Raw genomic sequence first — 22,441 nt, 5'->3', positions numbered from 1 at the left:
GTCACCACATTTTGGGGGGGTGGGGGGGGGGAAGGAACTGTTAAATTTATTGAAGAAATCTTAATTTAGCATTTGGTGGGTCAGTTCTTGCATTATTAGAATGTGGAGGTCAATATACCCAAAATGCAATTTAAAAAATTTGAAATTAGACAGTGGTTTGTTTGTTTATCAATCTATTTATTTATTTATTTATTTTCAAGCAAAGGTTTGTCCCTGTTTGCTTCTCCTCCCAGTTTCAGAACTGAAATTGAGGTACATGAAACCTTTATCAAAACATAATGTGAACTTCTCTTAAAAACACAGAGTAACAAAAGAATTCTTGTAATACTTTATTTATAATGTGCTATGTAGTCTGTCTGTCTTTGAAGAGAATTTGTTGCCTGGGGCAAAAATTTTAATGCTAAATTTGACTGTGGTTGATCTCATGCTTTTTTTTTTTTTTTTTCTCACATAATAGGTATAAATGACCAAGGATTGTACAGAGTTGTGGGGGTGAGTTCAAAGGTCCAGAGACTTCTGAGTTTGTTGATGGGTATGCCTCTATTTTACACATACTTTTTCAATATTTTATTTCATGTTGTTTTACTGTCAATATTTAGTTTTTAAAGCACCTGCCAGCAGTTTGCTCTAGTCCATGTAAATAATCACCATATCATTGTAAGTTTTCCTACTTTAGAAAGACCTAGATTAGCTGGTAGGAATAAACTAAGAACTAATATGGGACCTGTAGGAGCAAAGCATGTGCTTTGTGCAAGGTTGATGTAAGTGGGATTAAAGCAGCCTAAGTTGAAGGATCTGATCAGAAAATTCAAAATACCAAAGTCAGGAAAGTTTGAAGCTAGTTGCTTCATTGTTTGATGTTTCCACTTCTCCCTTGTCTAGAATGTACAAGTGTACACACCTATGTGTGCCTTTAGTTAATCACTGTGCAAAATAAGACTGTTTAAGCCTACCATCAAAGAGTTATTTGGTTTAAGAGGAGGGATATGCTATATGTATTAATAATAACTGTGTGTCAAGGCAGGAGACAGATGGAGAAAGGATTTGGTTTTGTAAACTTTGTTGTATAGCTCTTATATGTGGGTAACATCTTAGGCTCTTTTACACCTAGATAGCTGAAATAATTCTCAGAAACTTTTTTCTCCCTTTATTTTCTGGAAATTTTGATGCATCTTTAATTCCAGTGACTGGAGTTCTCTTGCCACTCTGCTGTCCCTGGGGGTGGGGGGGGGGCAAAGAGAGAAATATTGGCACCTGGATGAAATCCCTCATCTGCCTGATATCTCTCACCAAAGTAGTAGCCATGACTGCAAAATGTGCCGTGTTCCCCCATTTCTTGTCCTGAGCACTGACAGTACATGCAGTCAGACAAGACCACTGGGATTAGTTCATTTTTATAGAGCTTCCAAACCTGTCACTTGACAGCAAAGGTCTGATTCTCAGGGATTCATTGGTATGCAAAGAAGCTTGTTTGCAGTTTGCACCAGGCTCTTCTCCAGAACCATGCATGCTCCATCTGTGCTGATAACACAGTGTTCTTTGGCACTGCAAACTGAAGGAAGCCAGAAAGTGAATTCATTTCATTACCCCAGACATTATGTGAATGACAAAGCGCTTTTATATTATATGCTGCTGTCAGTTCAGTGCCACCTGTAAGACTTTTTCTTTTCCTTCCTTTATTTTTTCAAACAGGCTGTCTCCTCAGAAATGATAAGACATCTTGAGACTTGAGGACCTGCATGTCATATCAATCTGTCATAATGACCTTGCTAAATATTAATTTATGGTGTCTTACTTTAATCAATATTAACAGCACCCTGAAGTACTCCATTAGTAAACCTTTAAAGTATTATAGAAAAAAGATTCTTCTTGGAAATACGAACTGGGATTAATAAAAATGACTGATATATAACAGATTTTCATAGTTGTTTATCTGTGTTGAGATTAGCCTCAGTAAGTAATAACCATCTTTAGCCATTGACCATGGGGAGAATGACGTGCTGTCACTCAGAGAGCCTTGATTAAATGCATTTGATATCATGAGATGCTTTTCAGTTTTATTCTTGCTGGCTTAGTTTGGGCGTGCAGGTCTGGCAGGCAGATTTTCCTTGCTGCCATTACTGGTATCCAAATTAAATAGACTCAGGTTGCCAGTGGTTCAGTAGCAGCTGGAAGAGTTTACTGGGAATTCCAGCATCTGCTTTTAGTTATTTTTTAAAATCTGAAACATTTTTCTGTCATTCCCAAGTTTCATGTATTTATTTGACATAGGAAGGATACAGTGGTATCAAGATGAGGCAAAATACTGAGCAGGAAAAAGTTAGGTTTCAAGCAGGTGCTCTTTTCTGATGATTTGTTGAAAGTGATCCTATTGTGCTCTTTATCTGTCTGTCCTCAGAGAAGAACAAAGAGGGGTCCTTTTTGATATACAGTGGTACAGAGAATTTAAAATAACTGATTAATCTTTAATCCTTTGTCTCTGGGCATACTCTTAGATACCCTTTTATATGAAAGATTTTTCAGAATCATAAAAACTTCATATTAACTTTCTGTATTTTAAAATGTTTGACAAAATTTCAAAGTATTTAAAGCTACCTATCATTAACCATGAGGTTCACAGTTGGAAAGGCCCGATGTGAAAAAAGAGTCTTCCAAATGGTAACCAGGGATGTAATTTTTTTTGTAGTAGTTTTGTCTCTTTTTCAGAATATTTTCTGTAAAATTTTGGAAAGTACACTGAGAGTCAAGAGAGTATGAGAAGACCAACATATGCTTTTCTAGTACTATGAATGCATAGATTTTCATCTGTAATGCAAAAATCTAGTGGAGCTAAGTCTCTGCAAAGTAAGGCCTAGCAATCAAATATACAATTCTACTTTAAAAAAAAAAAGAAGTTAATTTTACAATTAACTTAGTCCATGAAGTTACCTGTAACTGGTATTGTGCTATTTTGCAGCAATAATCTTGTTTAAATTGAAAGGCAGGCATCTGGTGAGGAAAACACTCTCTGCCTTTTAAGGGAAAATGTTAAATTAACCAGACATCTCATTGTAAACAGGGATAGAAAGCTAGAACTTCCAATATTATGGAAATGTGATATTAGGTCTTCAGTGTGCCATCAGGAGTTTCAGTTCTGGAAGTGCATGGGGGCCCAGTTCCTGTTTCATCGATGATCTGTGTTATAGATCTGATGTGGCTCATTTCCTGCACGCTGTTACATAGATTTTGTACAAGCCACTGCATAGATCAGCTTTCAGATGGACCATTGCCTGTGGGAAATGACTGCTGAGGACTTGCAGTTTCTACTGATGAGTTCAGGTTTGATTTCTGATGCTGTCTGGTGTGAACAATACCAGATATTACATGTAGAAGGAAGCTTTCAGGTGCTTCTGCCTTTCCAAAACGAGCAGGTTTCAAAACAATGACATGGAATTCCTTGTTATTTTACATACAGTAGATGACAGTATGCATGCGCACCTACAGTGGGCATATTGCATATGAAAGCAGAGGGAGTCTCCTCCTAACCAGCTTTAGTGAACTGGACAAATTTTATAAACTCTGGCTCTCTTATTTTCAGAAAGATTTGCATAAAATTTAGAGCTGCTCTGTCAAAAGCTGTTCTTAAATGTGCACGGTTAGTTTTATAGGCATAAAGTTGCCCTTCAGTGCACAGTGGCTGTTATGTGAACAAGTAGCATGAAAACAACCATAGAGTAATTTTTTTTTTTTAAATCTGGTTGAAGTTCCAGTTCTTACAATGGTCTGGGATGTTTGAAGTAGAGGGGGAAAAATGGAGCAGGAATAGTGAAATCCATTGGGTGGGGGGGCACAGAGCAATGTAAAGCAAATGGCAAACCAAAAATGAAGAAAATGTCTTTAAATCTTGATGGCTTCTACAATCAAATTGGGGATTGGTAGCAGGGCTGATTTTTTTCTTTTTTTTCCTCCAAGAGATAATGAAATGTTTCAACAATACCTTCTATTTTTTATTTTACAAGGCTTGCTTTGGAATTCTGACGCCTGTTGTTTTCCTCCCAAAATCCATCAACAAATTTCAATGAACAGAGTGCATACTTTGAATGTAAAGGAGGTTGATGATTATGAAGCAGCTATTTAAAAACTGGATATTACATAGTGGTTTAGTAACAAAACCCCCATAGATTTTGCTAGCTTCTGATGTGATGGCAGTTTTTATTTAATTAATTCAGGAGACAAATTTTCTTCTCAAAAAAGAGAATTTGAACATGGAAGCAGCTAGCAAGCTAAAAAGAGAAAAAAAGAAGCTTATATCTGAGACAATCCTGAGTATTTTGGATGGTGGTTGGCTAGTAACAGTTTGCTAGAAAATGTTATCTGACCTGTATTTTAAAATGAGATTTAAATAATTGATATAATGAGGGAGAATATTCAGTTACAGAAATAATTGCTTGGCACAGCTTTTAGAACAAAATTATTTAGTCCTGGTAAAAGGACTGCACCTTTAATCAGGGAACCTAATTTGATTTTTTAAATGTGTCTGTCGTTTGTCTGACAAGCCAAGTAATAAATGAATTCTGAATTGTATGAACGGGTCCCCACGTAGCTGTGTCAGCCACTGCTGCCGTTCACTGCAGTGACTGATGGAAACGTGTAGCAGTAAATAATAACAGGAAAGTCAGCAAATACATTGGGCTAGGCTGGCCATATACGTGTGCTCCTCTTGTGTCAGCTAGCTGTGGCTTCCTGCTCTCAGGCCAAAAGGGGGTTTTGGTGATTGCAAAACATTCTCTGTGTGTGTGCTGTCTTGTTTTCTATCTTCTGTCAAAAATGCTATAACTTGATGGGTCAATCAGACAAACCTTTCGGGGGGATATGTCTTGTTCCAAGACTCTACCAACTAACCTGGGAGAAGGTGGGAGTTCTGTGAACCTGACAAATGGTTAAGCAAATAAGTATTTCTTGTCCAGTGGCTAAAACTGATCAAGGCAAACATTCAGTGAAGATTCCTTTTCCTACTTTGGAAGCACCTCTTAAAGGTTTTCACACAATGCAGAGGGTCATGCTGCACTTTGACTGTTCTCATCCACAGTTTACAGGCATAACTATGGAAAGGATTTATCACTTTAAATAAGAAAGAAAAGAGTGAAAGATAAATTCTTCTTAGAAGGTCTTTTTTCCCTTAACTGTTTTGGTATATCTTTCTGTGTTTGTGAACATCTCTCTGTTTAATTAGAGGTGTGAAAATTTCAATTGCTATAGAGATCTTTTTACATAAGGGTGATTTTTAATCTTTCATTAAAGAAAAAAAATCAGCAGTAAATAGTTTTAAAAACAAAATATGAAAATGGATGGAATTTATAAACAGGTTTGGATATTTGGTCTCCTCATATCACCTAATAATAATAAAAAGGATGTTGCTTCTACGTTCGTGTGAGCAAATATGTAGTGGTCAAAGTCAATGTGTTGCTGTTCATGTAGGCCATACTGATTTAGAATTCCCTTTTTTCATGTCCCTCTTCTCTTTCTGATTATTTTCTAGATTCAAAAACCTGCAATGAAGTTGACCTTGAAAACTCAGTAGATTGGGAAGTGAAGACAATTACTAGTGCTATGAAGCAGTATCTGCGGTAAGGCTGTCTCTTGTTTATTTGGTTTTTTAGATTATAAATTCTTATTTTAATTCTCCTATGCAGTGTGTTAAGCTAAAAACTGGTTAGTTTTGCTACATTTTAGAATAGGAGCTCATTTTGTGCACGTACCATATTTGTTATTTGTCTTGGGGGAAGCAAAATACTTTAGCAACACTAACACCTTCATATGAGACAAGCCCCCAAACACTTTACTGTTAGACACAGAAGCATTTCACTAATGGTTCAGAAACCTGAATTGGTAGTAAACTTGCTGAGAGTCATTACTGAAAGTTAGCTAAGATTGTTAAAATTTGTTTCCTTTTTGTGTTTCAGTGTGGTAGAATGAAAAGAGAAAAGGCTGTGAAATTTTTAATATTTTCCTCTTTTCTTTCTGACTCTTGCTCTGATGTTCTGTGTGCAGTAGTAAAAATATTCTGAGTGTTAAAAATTTTAAATAAGAATTTAAATCTGTTCTCTATTTAAATGGCTTTGCCAATTCCTGATCAAGCTATTTTACTAAATTGCCTAAGAACATAAAGTGTTGCACTTTTGTGTATCTCTTGTAGCGTAACACAAACATGGTACTTTTAATCTGCTATTTTTATTAAATGAAATGTTACTACAACCACTATCAATGGTTGCTGCAGAACTATTATAAAGATACAAGAGTATCTTTATAATACAGAATATAGAAAAGTTAAAAAGAAAGGAAAAGTGTACATGATGAAGTATTTCTCCCCTACAGTATTTCCCATCCGAGTATTTACTCCAGTATTTCATGAGCATCAGTAAAGTCAATTTAATAAACGGTTTTAACTCTGGTGATGGTGGTTGTTGTTAAGACATTAGTGTTTTTCCAGTAAGGCATTGACTTGGGATTCTTAGTGTTCAAAAAACACTAGTGAAGAATGAATTGCAGAGTATTTGTGTACAATCTTCATCTGAGAAACAATCTTGGTGTTAAACACTAGTGAAGAATGAATTGCAGGGTATTTGTGTACAATCTTCATCTGAGAAACAATCTTGGTGTTAAAATCGGCAAGGTATCTTATGTTAGACTGGAGGCATCACTTCAGCTCATGGAAGGTGAATGGATGCATTTAGTCTTGTTTTCCTGATAATACCAAGTTTTCCATTTATTCTAGAAGTCATTTAATTCAGGGGCCTCTGTAACAGTGGTTACTTGCAGTATGAGGATTATGCTACTGAATGTTAAAAAGGTTTCCTGCTTAGAGTAAATGCAGCTAGAAGAAAATATAGTTAAATTTTTATGTCATCCTTGTTTTACAGAAGCCTTCCAGAGCCACTGATGACATACGAGTTGCATGGAGAATTCATCATTCCTGCCAGTAAATACATGACTGTAGTTCAAATAGAAATCTTTTGTTGTTGTGCTGTTGTGACCTCAGGAGCACTCTGCAAATGCAATTTCAGAAAAATGCTTCATTCCAGTAAAAATACAGGAAGAAATAAGAAATTATTTAAAAATATGGTTTAATCAGTATTTAGTTCTACTGTGTGTCACATATAATGTGACTGCATAGCACAGTTCTTACTTTTAAGGAAAAACTTTTGGATAGCCATTGTAAACATTTATTCTTATTACCTTAGTTGTATAATGATAAGCATCTACTTAATCTGTGATTTTTTCTTTTTTTTTTGCCTTCCATTTATAAAGAGTATGAAGCCTAGCAAAAGGTACACTAATCTGAGCTCATTTGAGTCCTTAAAGCACAGCTGCCTGACCCTTGTTTTCAGTGCCTTGCTAGCTCTGTGTGCAGGCTGGCTTGAATGTTCCTCGTGTATGAGAGGAAAGGAAAGAGCAGGCCACGTTACACTGTGGCAGTTCAAATACAGACTTGGAGAAGACACAACAGCATTTGTAGCTCAGTTGTATGGTATCTAGTGTACATGGAATTTTTTTGGAAGAGGATAGAGGGAAACTGTGTAAGAAAATTTTTGGCAAAGTATCAAACAGATATTTAGCTGATTTTCTTTCCAGCCTGTAGCACTTCTGGCAGACTGTGGAAAGCAAAATTAAAATAAACTTTGAGACAATTGCTTTATCATCTTCAGATTACTATAATGACTTTCCAGGACTGCAGAATGGGTTTTCTTCTGGTCCTTAATTCAAAATGAGAATTAGCTCAGGAAATTTGTTGCCAAAGCACATGTTAGCAGGCAAGTGCTTAAACAAAATTTGACATCCTTACCTTCATGGAGAGTTTTCACGTTTGTATTGGAAAGTGTTAAAATAATTTCTTGACTTCTGAAGTTTTGCCAGCAGTTTCTCACTTTATTTTTCTTTATTTTATAGTCTCTTTCAGTAAAGGAATTCAGTTGAAGTTGCATGTTTCAGACGTTACAGTGTTCATAAGTAAACAGCTCAGTAAAGGAGTTGATTCTGGGGAGGGAAATTTAATCAACATTGTAGATCTGAGTTACAGTATACTCAAAAATAGGTTGTCAGTGTTGTTTCCTATGTTGGCTATAAAAAATCAACACTGAAATAGCAAGGAATATCCTTTTCCCTGAAACTATTGGAGGAGGAGCCAAAATTAAAAGGTTTTCCTTCAATTTTGTTCTCTTTATAGGTATCAGTATAGATTGAAACTATATGAGCTTTGGCTGTATCTTGTAAAAAATTGTTTAGCCATTCTTTAATTAGAATTTGTGATTTCACATATACATAGAATAGTCTCACTTTAAAGAAGGCTATTTTTTCTTTGAGAATTTTGAGTAGCTCACTAGAAGTTAAATGTTTTGCTTTTTGGTAGCCTTTTTTCTTGCCATCTGTGCAGGGGTGTTAACTGCAAAAGAATAAAATACAGCCCTAAAATGTGTAGCAATATGCAAAGAAAAAAAAAATCTGAAGGAATATGCACTGAAGAAATATGGTGGTACTTTATAGGAAATACACTTGGCAATCAAAGTTGCCTTAGAGAAAAATGGGACCTGATCAGTGGTTCTCATGTCAAAACTTCTTGCATTCAGAATAGATTCTAAATTTTTCTCATTCTGAACTTTCTCGTAAGTATTATTATAGGCAATAGAAATACATCCATTCCTCTTATTATAACCACTACTAAGATGTAGTTTTGTGATTTAATGCAAGTTTAAGAAATAGGAAGATGGTTTATTTTCATCTTTTACGTGTTCTTGGTTTCATCTGTGTACAGTGAAACCTATAGGGGCCAAAATTATTCAATTTAACATGCAACTGACAAAAATAAAAAACTCTTTGCTTATCTTTATTTCTGTGCTATACTAGAGATGCCATGTTATTCAGAACCTTTGTCATAGTATTCTCAGTAGGTTTTTTTGCATGTTTATTCTTCTGTGTCTTCAGAGGTCATTAGGTTTTCTAAGCATATAGATCTGCATGCCATTTCCAATGCAAGGTAGCATAAATGCAGCATCATTAGCTGCACAGTACCAGCAAAGCTGAATTCTAATCACGGGGACAATCAGTTAATGATGCTAAAATGGAAAGCAGTACAGTTCCTCTCTGCGGCACTCAGTAACATCACTCCTCACCTTGCCGTGTATTTGTAAGCAGATGAGTCCAATGCAGCAAAACAATAACTGCATCTGTCAGTCTTTAAAAATAAATGAACAAAGGCATCCTTTTGCAGGTGGATTGAAAGATGAGTTCTCAAAATAACCAAATAAGTTCATAATTCTAGAACAATATTACTTGTGAAAACAAGCACATATGTTCAGTGTTGCTATATTTGGAGATACATAAGTGGTGAAGCAAAGTGTGTGCAGTATGTTTCCATGCAGGGGTGGGAGAAGGTTTGTGTTTCTGTGAATTTTATTTTATTTTAATTTTATTTTTGAGATACTTATTTCTATCCCATAGAAAGTGGGAGTCCCGAGTCTCGAGTCAATGCTGTTCACTTCTTGGTCCACAAACTCCCAGAAAAGAACAAAGAGATGCTGGAAATTTTGGTGAAACATTTAGCAAAGTAAGTGGTATGACCTGCTTTCCTACCTTGTCAGAATTCTTGTCTTTACCTTTCTTTAACTACAAAGGGCTTTAGTGGAGCGTGGCTGGAGCTGAAGCCCATTTTGATGCTGTCATCCTCAACCCCAAGAGCCAAACGTGCAAAAGCAGACAAGATGCTGGACTCACGCTGTGCGTATTTTGGCGGGAAAGGCAGAAATCTAAGACGTTAATGAAGCCATAGAAGTATTTACTTTAGCAGTCCTGCCAGCAGCTGAGGGTTTGATTGAAGTGAGAAAGGGAACGTTATAGTTTCTTTTCGCAAATTCTGGCAAAGGGAATAGCGGAGATCTGTTAGCAAATTTAAGTTGGTTTCACACTTGCCCTGGTCCAAGGCTAAGTGCATTTAATATATTTAAGTTCAGTAAGAGACTGGTTTTGTTTGTAAGTTGCCAGTGGAAGAATGGCTTTTCAGTTTTCCAGAATTTAGTAAGACTTTATTTGAAGAAAGTTTGCACAAAGCAAACTTCTAAAACATAGATTAAGGAAATGTAATGTTTTCATTTGTAGACTGCAGTTTCCAACAGTAATGGAAATTTTTCATAACCCATTTCCTGTTTTTTCCTTCAATTCTTTTCAAAAAGTGTTTCAAAGCATGCCAAGAGGAATCTAATGACTGTGGCAAACCTAGGGGTAGTATTTGGACCAACCTTAATGAGGCCACAGGAAGAAACTGTAGCGGCCATCATGGACCTGAAGTTTCAGAATATTGTCGTTGAAATCCTGATAGAAAATCACGAGAAGGTAAGTTTTGCTATGTTTTCATGTTTCTGAGCATTGTCTAAAACAATCTGCTAGCCTTAATGGGGTTAAGCATGGAATTAAACATGACATTAAACTAATAGTTTAATTCTAAAGAGTATCCTCTATACACTGTATGCTTTTGGTTATTTGTCCTTGATAATCATTCCTGTTCATAGGTGAACTGACATTTCAGAATGCCTATTTCCTGGCAGTAATAGTGCTTCTCTGTGTATAGTACACCAATAGATTTGCATTACTTTTTTTCTGAGCAAAAGTGATACAGAACTGGAAAAGAGAAAGCCCAGGCTCAGTTTTTTAGCTCATCCAGTAAGTACTTTGACCAGGGTATGAATTCATTGTTTTATGTCCTCATTTTATCTCAGAGTTCCCAGAATAAAAAAGAAGACTCTACTGTACTCTTAAGTTTTAAGTGTAGAAAGCATTATGAGAGAGCCAGGTATTAACACTTCCTTTGTTTTCAGCTGAATGCGTGTTATTTTAAGCCTTTGTTTTTGAGGTAGTACTGAAAATAGAAGTTGTTGCTGCTATTACTAAAGTTGCCAGTTACTGAAGTGTCTCACATGTACCAGGTACTGTCCAGGATATCACTGCGTGTAATCTGGGATCTGAAATTAAAAATAAAAATAGTGAAAAAGTCCTTTACATGTCTCTTTATTTAGGTACTCCTTTGGGAGTCCCTTGTGTCTAAGCTGACTTCTGTAACTGGATGTTTGAGGTATTTTCTACTGGGTGATGGACAGCATCTTCCTCACTCTTACTGTCAAAAAAAAAGTGCTTTGGAAAAATCCCAAGATGTACTTTTTCCTCTCTCCTTTCTTGAGCACTCGGAGCATTGAAATTGTTATTTCCTTTAAAGGTTAACAGTGTTGAAATCGGCTATTTAAGTCAAGCGTTATCTACTCTAAATAGTATATGTCTCAAGTTTTTCTGACAATGTAATTGTGCTCCCTCCCTGATTGATACAGGCTGGGCAAAGCTGCTGTTGGCATAGCTGTGTCCACACGGTGGGTTTTGTTGGCTTAGTTGACTTAGGCTGTAATGCTGTCCTCACACGCACACTGAGCAGATATGGTATTGTTCTGCTGGAAAAATACTGGGCTGCACATGTGGCTCAAGTTCTAAGCAATAAATATTCCAAGGGCTGTAAGCTGTGGTATTAATTTTGGATCTTAGAAATGAAAGTAAACCTTGCAGTTGAGCTCATGATTTTAAAGCTATTGCGGTGACCACACAAATTAAAGAAAGTTGAGAGAGAGTGAGCAGAGCCAGGGTGTTTCAATAATATATGGAGGTTGAGTTGTGTTTATTCAAATCACCACAGATTAGCACCATCCTATTCTTATGCCAGCTCAGTCACATGTCTTTAAAAACTGGACATCAATTTTACATTTGAAATATGTGGCCTTTCTTGCTCCTCTGAAAATGCAGAGAAGCGAGGAATGGAAAGTACATCAATATAATACTGCATCATTTTCCATAATTCCTTGGTTTTATGCCTTCTTTAGAACTAGAAAGGTATAATTTTTTTTAAGGGATTTCTGTCATTTCACTGCCATTTCTAACAGTGAACTTGCCAGCAGTGGTCTGCCTGAAGCAACCTCTCCCATGCTAGAGCTGCTTCCAAAATGGAAGGCAGCCCCAAGTGTGACCTCTCTGTGTTTATAACAAAGGCAATGGAGAGGTGGGTTAAGGCATTACAAAAATTTTATAGTCCAACTGAGTATGCTGCTCTTACAAGTGACCTTTCTTCATTGAGGGCAGACCAAGGACCTGCTTTTAAAGCCAAGGAAGGTCATTGCCAGTCTACTGTTCATTTTATATTGTTATTTTAAATTTCTGTGCATTTCAGAATTCCTGAGAGTCTTGCATTAGATATTTTATTTATAGCCCTGGTGAAGTCCTAGGAAAAGTCACTGGCTGTGGGTTAAAATATTTTAAAATATTTCATTCAGCCACGACTTTGACTCTGCTAATTTTTAGCAGCTTCTGCTGATAAGAGCAAAGGTTGGAATTGTAGGAGAGTGATGGAGTTCAGAAGGAGGCGCAGTGACCCTTTACACTTGGTGCCTATGTAATTTCCAGCTCTGGTACTCTGCAGAGAGGAATTTCTTTTCTCCTGTAGCAAAGGAAATGACTAAAAAACTTTCCAATTGCAGAAGCAGTAACCATCAGCATTTCTGGTATAAATACAGTAACTTGGTAGGCAAAATGGTAAAAAATGATCAGGATTCCTCAAATATTTTTAAATTCCATCAATGCTCTTTATGTCTTATGTGGATAGCTTTATTGAATGAGATTCACTGCTCATTTTTAGGAGGAGACATAATTGGGTTACTGGCTTTGAAATTCTAGTGCAGTCATTCCAGTATCATCACTTTGCTGGGTTCTAATTAGAGAATTTCTGTGCAATTAATGTATGGAAATGTGAATACAATGACTTGCCCTGACATAAGAGTTATCATGCTTAGTGAATAAGCTGGTTTTGTTTGTTTTTTGTTTTGGTTTTTTTTAAGCTTTGTTGATATGTACATTTATTTCCTGTTGGCTAGAAACCAGTCAGTACCACTTCCACCTTGTTTGCAGGCTGCATATGTACATCCGAACCATGTCTGTGAACCAGTTACAGCGTGTTGAGGAGGATGTTTTGCAAAATGCTGAGATTGGAGCACTGAAACTAGACCGTGCAGCCTGATTTGTTGCTTAAATGGCATTTATTGCATGATGATTAAAAGTAGAAAAGGGATAGAAGAGCATCAGGAAGGAATTGTTTGGCTTTCATCAGTTCTAGACAAGTCTCTGCCAGGCACAGTATTTCTCACAGTGCCCATTCAGAAGGTGAGCTGCACAAGCAGATCTCTGCTTTGAAAGAAAAAACCAAAAATTAGACCCAAGCTGAGATACTTTACTCAGGACCCTCAGAATCACCTACTGTGGAAGCAAGGCCAAAAAGGCAGAGGATAATTAGACCTGTAAATTGTCTTGCTTCTGTCCTGTGGCTGTAGGGGAAGGACAGTCAGAGAGGGAAAGGATAGCCAGATTTTGTCCTGTATCTTTCCCTTCACTAAAGAAGCATCAAGAAATTCATGTTTGTCTCATCATTATGTTTATTTTGCTATGAGGTAATGAGCTTTCAGGAGCTGACTGCAGCTGTGCTTGTACAGTGCTTGGAACAATCTTGGCCTTTAGGTAATCTTCTGATGAAAGCCTTAGTCAACTTGGCCCCAAAAAAAAGGTTTTGATTGCTCTTCTCTGCCTCCTCCAAATGAGTTTCAAGGGTTTCAATTAATTTTTCTTCCCCTGGGCTTAACAAGTTGGAAATCTTGGACATTTCAGCTCTTCTGGTCTTTTCTCAGACTTGCAGTGAGGAAGAAGGGTGGTCCACGCCATGGCAGCGTGAAGGGCGTGCACATGTTCATCTTGCTGTTTGTTATAATGTTTTGGCATCTTGTTGGAATGAATGTCACTATTCAAAGGGCTTATTTATTTGCCATTTAGAGATGCCTCAGTGGTAATGTGAGCCATTTTGGTTTCTCAATTCCCTGAACATTATTTTAAGAAGGAAAAAAAAGGCACCAGGATAAAAAAAGTCTAAGAAATGAAAGAAGATGAGGGAGGAGGTTGGAATAAAAATCTCAGTGGGACTGGAATATTTAAACCAGCGTATGGGGGAGGAAAGAATAGTGAGTACAAATAGCAAGATTATAAAAACAGAAGATGAAAATTACAGTGAAAGAAAATCAGAAGGAAAAAAGCGAGGGGCTAGACAGAAGTTCCTTCTGAAGACTGAGAGGCCAGAATCTGATGAAAGGGAATAGGCTTCGTAAAAGATACCTTTTTTTAGAATTCAAATAACCTATGGGCAAAATTATCTCAAAGACATTTATGCTGAAAAGCTCAGTAGCTCCTATAAATAGGGCAGATACCTTTCCTCTATCAATCTTTTTATAAAGGGGAAAGATTTTACATATTTTAGACAAAATGTCTTTGGCTTAGCCAAAAACTGGTTTTGTTCAAAACAGTTTTAAGGGGAATTCTTTTAATGAATTTTTTTTTGTACTTTGGGCACCTTCATTTCTTTTTTTAAACTAAAAAGGGAAGAGAAGAATGTAATACTACTGAGCTCTTAAGCCAACATCAACCTCACGTAGTAATCCTTGAAAAATCTTGTCTTAAAACGTATTACAGTGCATAATACATGCAATTTTCGTGAGACAGAAGGAATGGAAGTTGGTAAAGTCAGTTATTTGTTTTAGAGCATGAAGCAGCAGAGTCTCCCCTTGGCAATCCAGCACTTCTGTTGCAGGTAAATGCTTTAAGGTTGAATGCCACACCGTCACGTAAACTTAAGAGTATTTTTTGGCAACAGAGCAGATCTTTTGAAGGCCCACTAAAGGGACACATGAGAAATACTAAAGAGGGCTTGTTTCAGCTCTCCTGTTGCTTTGCCTTTGGCTGCAAAGGAGGACTAAGAAGCAACTCAGTGTAATTATGGTGGCTTGCTATGGTGCAGCAATTTGAAACCTCCACAAGCTGAATGTTTCTCACGTCAACAAACATTGGACTTGGAGGGGGAAAAAAATGACATTAAAATATCTCCATTAGCGCAGAGTTTGTGGTAAAAACACGCGAGGGTATTCAGGAGGGTATTCATCATGTGCTTAACAACTTGAAGCATGTAACTAATCAGAAGTGTCATTGAAACTGTTCCTTATCTTAATTCCAATTACATGCCTTAAGCATTGGCTGAGTCTCAAGCAGAAAGGGCAACAGACGCAACAAAGAAATTCTGGTGGGAGTCAGAGCAGCTCTTTCGTTCCAGTGTAGTGTGAGCAAACTCTTTAAGTCTTTTCTCTGCCCTGTGGATAGCATAAAGACCTTCTGTGTGACACACACACACGTGGTGTGTTAAATTGACTGCAAATTGTTGTTTGTTTGTTTAAAAGACTCCAGTTTTCTAAATGTGGCTTATGCATAGTAAGAAGACTGAATATCAAATCTCTACTCACGTTTGTGACTGCAGTTGATGATATTAGAAGCAGTCTGGATCAATACCTGGATTGGTATGCTGCTAGACTGCTCTGAAAGAAACAAAACATGCACTGTGAGAAATCATATTAATAAAGAAAATCAAAACAAAAGTCCTGATCTCAGGGATGGAAGAGGCCTGCTCACATGCTGTACTGCAAATACGTGGCACATAGAATTAGTACATTGACTTCTCACTTCTTGATTTGCCTACCTTATTTACAGTTAATTTGGGAAAACTTCCCTCAAGTTCATACAAAATTTCAAAGTGATAGAGATCTCATCTTCTGCTGCCCACAAGCAATGTTCCTAAGTAAGTGAAAGAAAGGGTGTGGAATTCAGTTGACTAATATTTCCTTCAGTCTTGATGGTCAGGGTGCTGTGCTTGCATATATGGAGGAGGAAGGAAGGGAGAAGTCCTTATGGAGACTGCTAACATGGATGTTCTTGAATAAAATTCTGTTAGTAAAAGAAAATATTCAATAAAATATTGTGGGGGGCATGGAGAGGGGAAAAGTTGTTGCACTTCTTAAGCATTTAAAAAGAAAATTCTTACGCAGAAACTGTGTGATATAAGAACGTTTTTTGCATGTACTCTTTAGAATTCTTTTGCCTTACCAGAAGGGTTAGTGTATTTCAAACCATTAAACAGATTTTTATATTAAAAATATGTGGCAGTCATCTGATAATAATTTTATTTCCAATATTTCCACGTGCATGCTACTTGCACTAATAAAGCATCAATAGTTAATTTAGACATACAATAGAACAGTGTGTTCTTTGCCTCCAAAGAGCCTATAGTCATAATGTAATGTAAAAAATACATTTTAACAAAAACAATGAGCAGAAAACACTTGAAAAAGCAGTGATGGTATAAGTCCTTGTAATGGCAGCAAGGAAATATGTGAAAAATAAAACACTGGTGAGGCTGCATGGTTGACTACAGTTGGAACCGTGTCATTTGCAAAGATCTTGAAGATCTTGTCATTTCATTCTGATGCTTTGCTCATCACACTGATGACAGTGTGGTAGGGTTCAAATGTAGGTTTTTATACTCAGTATATAATTATAATAATATATAACCTGTTCGTGAAATCTGTAGTAAAAGAGATGTATATATGGTGCTTTTGTGTGTGTATGCACATGTGTATAAATGTTTATATATACGTATTTATTACAAATGAAGGGGAAATCAGTGTCTTCTGTCCTGTGTTTGGTCATAGGTGTTGTTTTTTCTGGGTCTTAACTTAGGTATCCAAGTGCCATCTTTCATCTTCTTAGGACTTCTCACATTCTTTGTAAGAGAAAATGCATGCAAACATTCTCCTTCTGCATTATTTTCCTTTGAGGAGTATGTCATGTTTTAGAAATCAAGGTAATTAGATTGACTATTGGATCTTTTAATTTTAAGGCATTTCTCTGCTTTTAAGTAGCTCCTGTAACTAAACAGGATACACATTGCTGTTATGTGTAATAGGGAAAGATAACGTTTTCAGAATACTCTCCTTGGTGTGAAAGTAGGTGAGCACGGAAGAGAAGGTGAACCTGCTGTTCCTGCTTGGTGCAGTGGACAAACATGGAGGTATTCCCAGCCTGGTGTGTGGTTAACTCTCTCATTTCCCTCGATGGCTAAAATGGATTGGTTGATAGCAGTGAATGGGCTGCCATCAGGAACGTTCCTCTTCTCATGAATTGTTAAAAGGTGGAGCGTGATGTGATACGGTGGAAGCTGCAGTCTTTGTATCAGGAGCGCTACTTTTAGAAGGGCTGACTCAACAAACTCATAATTCTCAAGCGATCAAAGGACACACGTTTTTAACCTTGGTATGGTTTTCTTTTTTTTTTCCTCCTTTGCAGCTGTCCTCCAGACTGTAATGTGTTTTGCAGGGTTTTTAGTTTCTTCATTACATCTCAAACCTTGAACTACACAGTTCAAGGCAATCAGGGCAAATGAGTGGCTATTAGAGTCTACTGATACATCAGGTTTGTCTGAAACTTCTCTGGGTTCTTTTATCACTCTTGTAGTTTGCAGATTGTCCAGATCTGTAGTTGTTCTTGTATAAGAGGAGCAGATAGCAGATACTCCAGTCAGAAGGAGATTGAGACCCTCAATGTCCACAAATCCCTATAAGCAAAGTTTCATTTAGTTAGGGGTGGTCCGGCTGCCAGGCAGATGGTCTCAGCAAATAATAACTTTGCAATGAAGAAAAGGCTGTCTTGGATGGATTCAATTTTAATTTATTTGTTTAGCGAGCTTTGTGGTTTGGCTCACAGCCAAGGATGTTTCCTGTTTCTTGTTTAGACTTATACCTGGTTACTTTCCAGGTTGCATCCACTGTTGCACTGTAATTCAACAGTGTGTGCCAGGCAGCATCAAGAGCATTATTGATGCTTTCTTGTTGGTGGCCCTCTAGAGACTGAGCCACAGGTAGTTTTCAGCTCTGGATCTAATTCTGTCCTCCCCACCCCCCAAAATAATGATTGTGAATAATGTATAAAGGTGTTTTGTGGTTTGTAGTGGAATTCAAGCCTCAAAATCCAAAGCCTCAGAAAATCTGCATCTTGTGCAATCTATAGAAAGCAGTGCACAGCAAATCATATCTTACAGTGTATAAATGTTGAAGTGCAAAAGTCAGGATAACTAATTTGAGGCAGGCACTCCTGTATTGGAGTGGACACAATGGTAACCTTGAGGAGGTAAGTTATTTAAGAATTCTGATGAAGTTGTTGATTATTTTTCTTGAAGAATTTTGTAAACGTTTTAAAAATGCTGAATATGAATTTTAGAGTTTTGAATTTTAGAACTTTGATCACATTTTGCACACTGAAAGCAGATTCTGTTTAGATATCAAGAATTCCTAGTGCATGTAGTTTTAATTTATTGAATTGTGTTTGTGAACCAGAAAAAGAAATAGATCATTTTGACCAAAACTGGGAATGAAACAGGTTGATCTAACATTGTCCATAGTAAAGTAAAAATGTGAACCAATAAGACACTACAATAACAAAGCATCCTTTTTTAAAAGCTTTCAGTACTCTGGAAGTCTTATAAAATTGTTAGAATTGGTGCAGAAGTCAGTTTTGTCCTAGCTCTCTAGAAGCTGATATTTTGTAATTTCTATTATGATTAAACTTTTAAAAACTCCAATTAGCTTCTGTAATCCCTTCAAATAGGGAATAAAAACCCTAGTACTGTTCATGTTATTGAATGTGGTTTTTTACTGTTAAAACATGGATTACAATTAGTGGTTAGTGGTTATAATTAGTGGCTGAACTACTGCAGTAGTGTTTTAGGATGCTTATTTTCACCTTGCAATTCTTGAAATGCTTATATATACAGTAAAATTGTAAATTGACGTCAAAGACGTTGTTGCCTTGGTTTCAGAAAATGGCAAAAAGGAGGGTACGACCACAGTCGTCATTATCGTAAGAGGAAAAAAATCTTGAAAATTTATCTGAGTAAGAGCACATTGTGAACCACAAAGACAGTTGACTGTTTTTTAGTGTTTTTGTCTCTAATATAAATATATGATTTTTGGTTTTGTGCAGATTGCTGGGTTTAACCTTAATTGGGCTTGTATTACATTGAAAAGAAGCTAAGTCAAGGAAAGACCATGGTGATAAGCTCCTCTTGCACTATCCCATTAATTGCTAATGGATAAAATATTCTTTGTTCAGCATATATTATAGCCAGTTGTCATGGAAATGCAAGGAGTACCATAGGGATAAAATGTGTAAGGGGAGAGCAGTACACGTGCGACTGCTGGATGGTGTTTTATATTATTCAATGAACATTAGTTGAAGTGTCTGTGTTTGTATCTTTTATTTAACAATGGCAAATCAAGTTGGTATTGAAGGGAAATTGCCCAAATAAAAACTTGTTATGCTGTTCTTATCTGGAGAAATAGTGCCCTCTACAACATGTGAATGTAGTAGTGGCACCTATCCCACTAGCGGAATTCCAAAGAATTTGGAATGACCTTGCATGTTCTAGCCTCCTTTGTATTACACAATGACTTCTGGTGCTCTGGTTTGTGTTTGTATATTCCAATGAGATAGATGCATGTTCTGAATGGTTGGCGTTATGGGAGTGATAGAGGTTTTGTCTTGCAACAAAATCATGGCACTGCTTTCAGCTGATTTTTTATAAGTTTATCCTCATTAGCTCTGTTACCAAGCCTCCAGTTTTTTCTCCCCTCTTTTTCATCCCTCTCTGTCCTTGCTGTTTGCCTCCCACTGATTTTTAGAGGAAATTTTAATTACCCCAGTGAAACAAAGCAGACAGAGATGACCTGATGTCTGGGTCTCTTCCTAAAGTGATTCCTGGCAAACACACTGAAATTCATTAATTAGTTCTGCTTGAGACCAGAACGAACAGATCAGTATTCTCTTGTAGCAGCAGAATCTAATCTACATTTCCATGTACAACTATACATCTAGTCATAAACTCGTGGAATAGGCCAAGTTAAATCCTCCCAGCCATGGGCTTTTTGAATATCTAAAAGTGGCGCTAGTAAGAGCTCAGGATCTAGAGTCCAACACTGTTGTTGCAGATTAAGGGGAATCTGGCAAAATTCCTTGGGCTGCTGCCATGTGGATGTGCTGGTAGAATACAGTACAATAATATGTTGAATTTGGCTCATTACTCTCAAGAAATGCTGCCACAGACTTTGTGGGACACAGATTTTGGAATTGGAATGGTTATATGTAGGGATGATCTTGGGCTCACTGCTCTAGACAGAGCTGTTATTAGTGCTGTATGCCCAAGATGGTTTGTGGTTTGTTTAGCCTTGTAAAGCATCCATTTTATACTCCTACATAGAAAGAAATAGGTCAGACTTACCAGAGTTTTAAATCTCTCCACCAGAGTTTCATCTTTTTTGTTGTAACTTTTACACTGCAGGTTTGGAGATTTATCCACTGGTTCATTCAGTGTGCACTTTGAAATTCTGCTTTCATATAAGATCAGACCTAAAGAACCATTTATAGTAGTGGACTAACTGGGATGGGCTAACAGTGGGATTTGTTGCTTGATTAAAATTTTGAGTGCTAAATGTATTAGTCATCTCCCAAGTGTAAATTGTTGCCCTTAGCTTCAGAGTTTACTCCCAGGTAGATCAATAGCAGGATGTCAGTGCTTTTGAGAATTAAATTGTAGAGAACCTGTAGTCTATAAATCTCATGCAGTTTGGCCACAGTCTCAGAAACTGTGTTAACACTGGATGTGACTGTGAAATCTTTAAACTTCGAGGTTGGCTTAATATATTTTTATCACTTCTAGAATGACGTAATTCAATGAGTGTACTTCACTCTTGTCTTTATTACAGGAATTAGTCTAAGCTGTGGTGACTTCTGCAGTCCAGATGAGTGATAGTGGTAGATCTGACTTTAAGGGAGTGTGGTTCCTTCAAGGAGCAAAACAATCATCTCTTAAATAGCACATTCCAATCTGTTCTTCCATGGGAGAGTTTCCCTCCAGTTGGATATGTGTGGTTGCCTTGCCATGTACCTGATAGCAACTGCTTGTAGTGCAGGGTGGTACTCCTAAACTTGCTCCTCATGCTTTTGTGCAAATCAGCCAGCACACAGCAATGCTGGGGCCACTTCAGGTGCTCATATTGTGTGTGTGATGTTGAATTCAGTCTTGTGTGTGTACACAGTGGGCTTCTGACAACAGGTCACTCACAGCTGGCATCTCTTATTAGCCGTGGAACATTTATACTTTAGCAATGTTTAAATAGTTAATGAGGTTAGAAGCAAATTTAAATAGAACCAAACCCAACTTTTCTCCCCACAGCTGAAATAAAGCAGGTGTCCATCCCCTCATTCTCAGACAGACCTAACAGTGCTTCTGTCAGTGCAGCAGACAAATATCCAAGGCATGATGAAAAGCATTTGTCTCTTTAAGTGAAAATAAAGCAAGAAAGAGAAGCTGAATGCTGTATGTGCACTTCTGAATGCAGAGGTTGTTGTTCTGCTTGCTTTTCACATGCTCACCTTTGCAAAACTGTAGTATTAGCTGAGGCTTTGGCCTGTAACAGAAAGAGGTTGCTGCTGCTGGAAAAAAATCTAGTTAGGGCTGGACTGGATTTTATTTTCCTACTAACAAGACCAAAAAAAAAAACAAAGTAGGGATGAACACAACTATGAACTGCTTGAAAGAGCAAAAACTACTTTTGTCTTTTGCCTTTGTCACTCTTGGTTCCTCATGCTAATAGTTTTGGAAGAGTATATTGCAATATTTGTGAGAGAAAAGTAAAAAAACACTGAAGATCTTCACTGCAACCTGTGCAGGTCACCTAGAAGTGTACAAGAAAGCTCATCTCTTATGAAGTACTCCTGGGGAATACTTGTTCTTCTCACCATCACTAATTTCAGCAGAGATCCGTGGATAAGGCTGTACAAATAAACACAGCTGTGGAGTGTGACATAGTAAACAACATGCTGAAACCTCTTGGCAGAGAGTTGTTTGCCAGAGAGCCCAAATGCAACACTTAGTCCATGGAAAACATGGCATTTCAGATTTTGGTACCTTCGGATTTTTCAGGAGCCAATATTAGTGCCTAAACCTGCTCAATCTAGCCTTGTATTTACACATAAGGGGGCAGTGTGGTACTGTTAGCCAAGTGCCATGGAGGTGCACTTTAGATTTCATTATTACATATTGCATCATGTTTGAAGAAATGGCTTTAGAACTCTGAGCACAACTAGAGCTTTGTCATTGCCTGAGAGTGCTGCTGTGTCTGTACTGGGGCGAACCAGGTTGGACAGTTTCCTCTCTTCTTTGCAAACATTTTGCTTTTAGAGCGTTGCTGTTTTGGCGCTCTCTCATAGTCCCTTGTTCGTAGGCATGTGAAGGAGTTTTCCTAACACTGGGATGGGGAACTTCAAATTACATTTTACCTCCTCCACAGCAGCATTCAAGGTAATGTTTCCACTGGAGCTTTCCTGTGCATACCAGCGGTCTTCTGGCCCAGTGCTGCCCAGTTTTGGGAATATGATCATTTTTCTGCTGCTTTTGTGGAATATGCCA

General features: G+C 37.3%; 1 protein-coding gene across 2 annotated transcripts in view; it reads left to right on the top strand.

Moving 5' to 3' along the window:
* The window catches only part of ARHGAP10 (Rho GTPase activating protein 10), a 144,744-nt gene that overhangs the window by 80,069 nt on the left and 42,234 nt on the right, over nucleotides 1-22,441 (top strand). For both annotated transcript variants that reach the window (XM_039550703.1, XM_039550702.1), the window contains 5 exons: nucleotides 458-532; nucleotides 5,519-5,606; nucleotides 6,900-6,958; nucleotides 9,475-9,580; nucleotides 10,203-10,362. In XM_039550703.1, coding sequence (XP_039406637.1) covers nucleotides 458-532; nucleotides 5,519-5,606; nucleotides 6,900-6,958; nucleotides 9,475-9,580; nucleotides 10,203-10,362 — 488 coding nt within the window. The remainder of the gene's footprint in view (nucleotides 1-457; nucleotides 533-5,518; nucleotides 5,607-6,899; nucleotides 6,959-9,474; nucleotides 9,581-10,202; nucleotides 10,363-22,441) is intronic.

Source organism: Corvus cornix, chromosome 4 (genome assembly GCF_000738735.6).
Source record: "Corvus cornix cornix isolate S_Up_H32 chromosome 4, ASM73873v5, whole genome shotgun sequence".
NCBI classification, from domain to species: Eukaryota; Metazoa; Chordata; class Aves; order Passeriformes; family Corvidae; genus Corvus; species Corvus cornix.
Note: the sequence above shows the minus strand (reverse complement) of the source record. Positions and strands in the feature narration are given on the sequence as shown.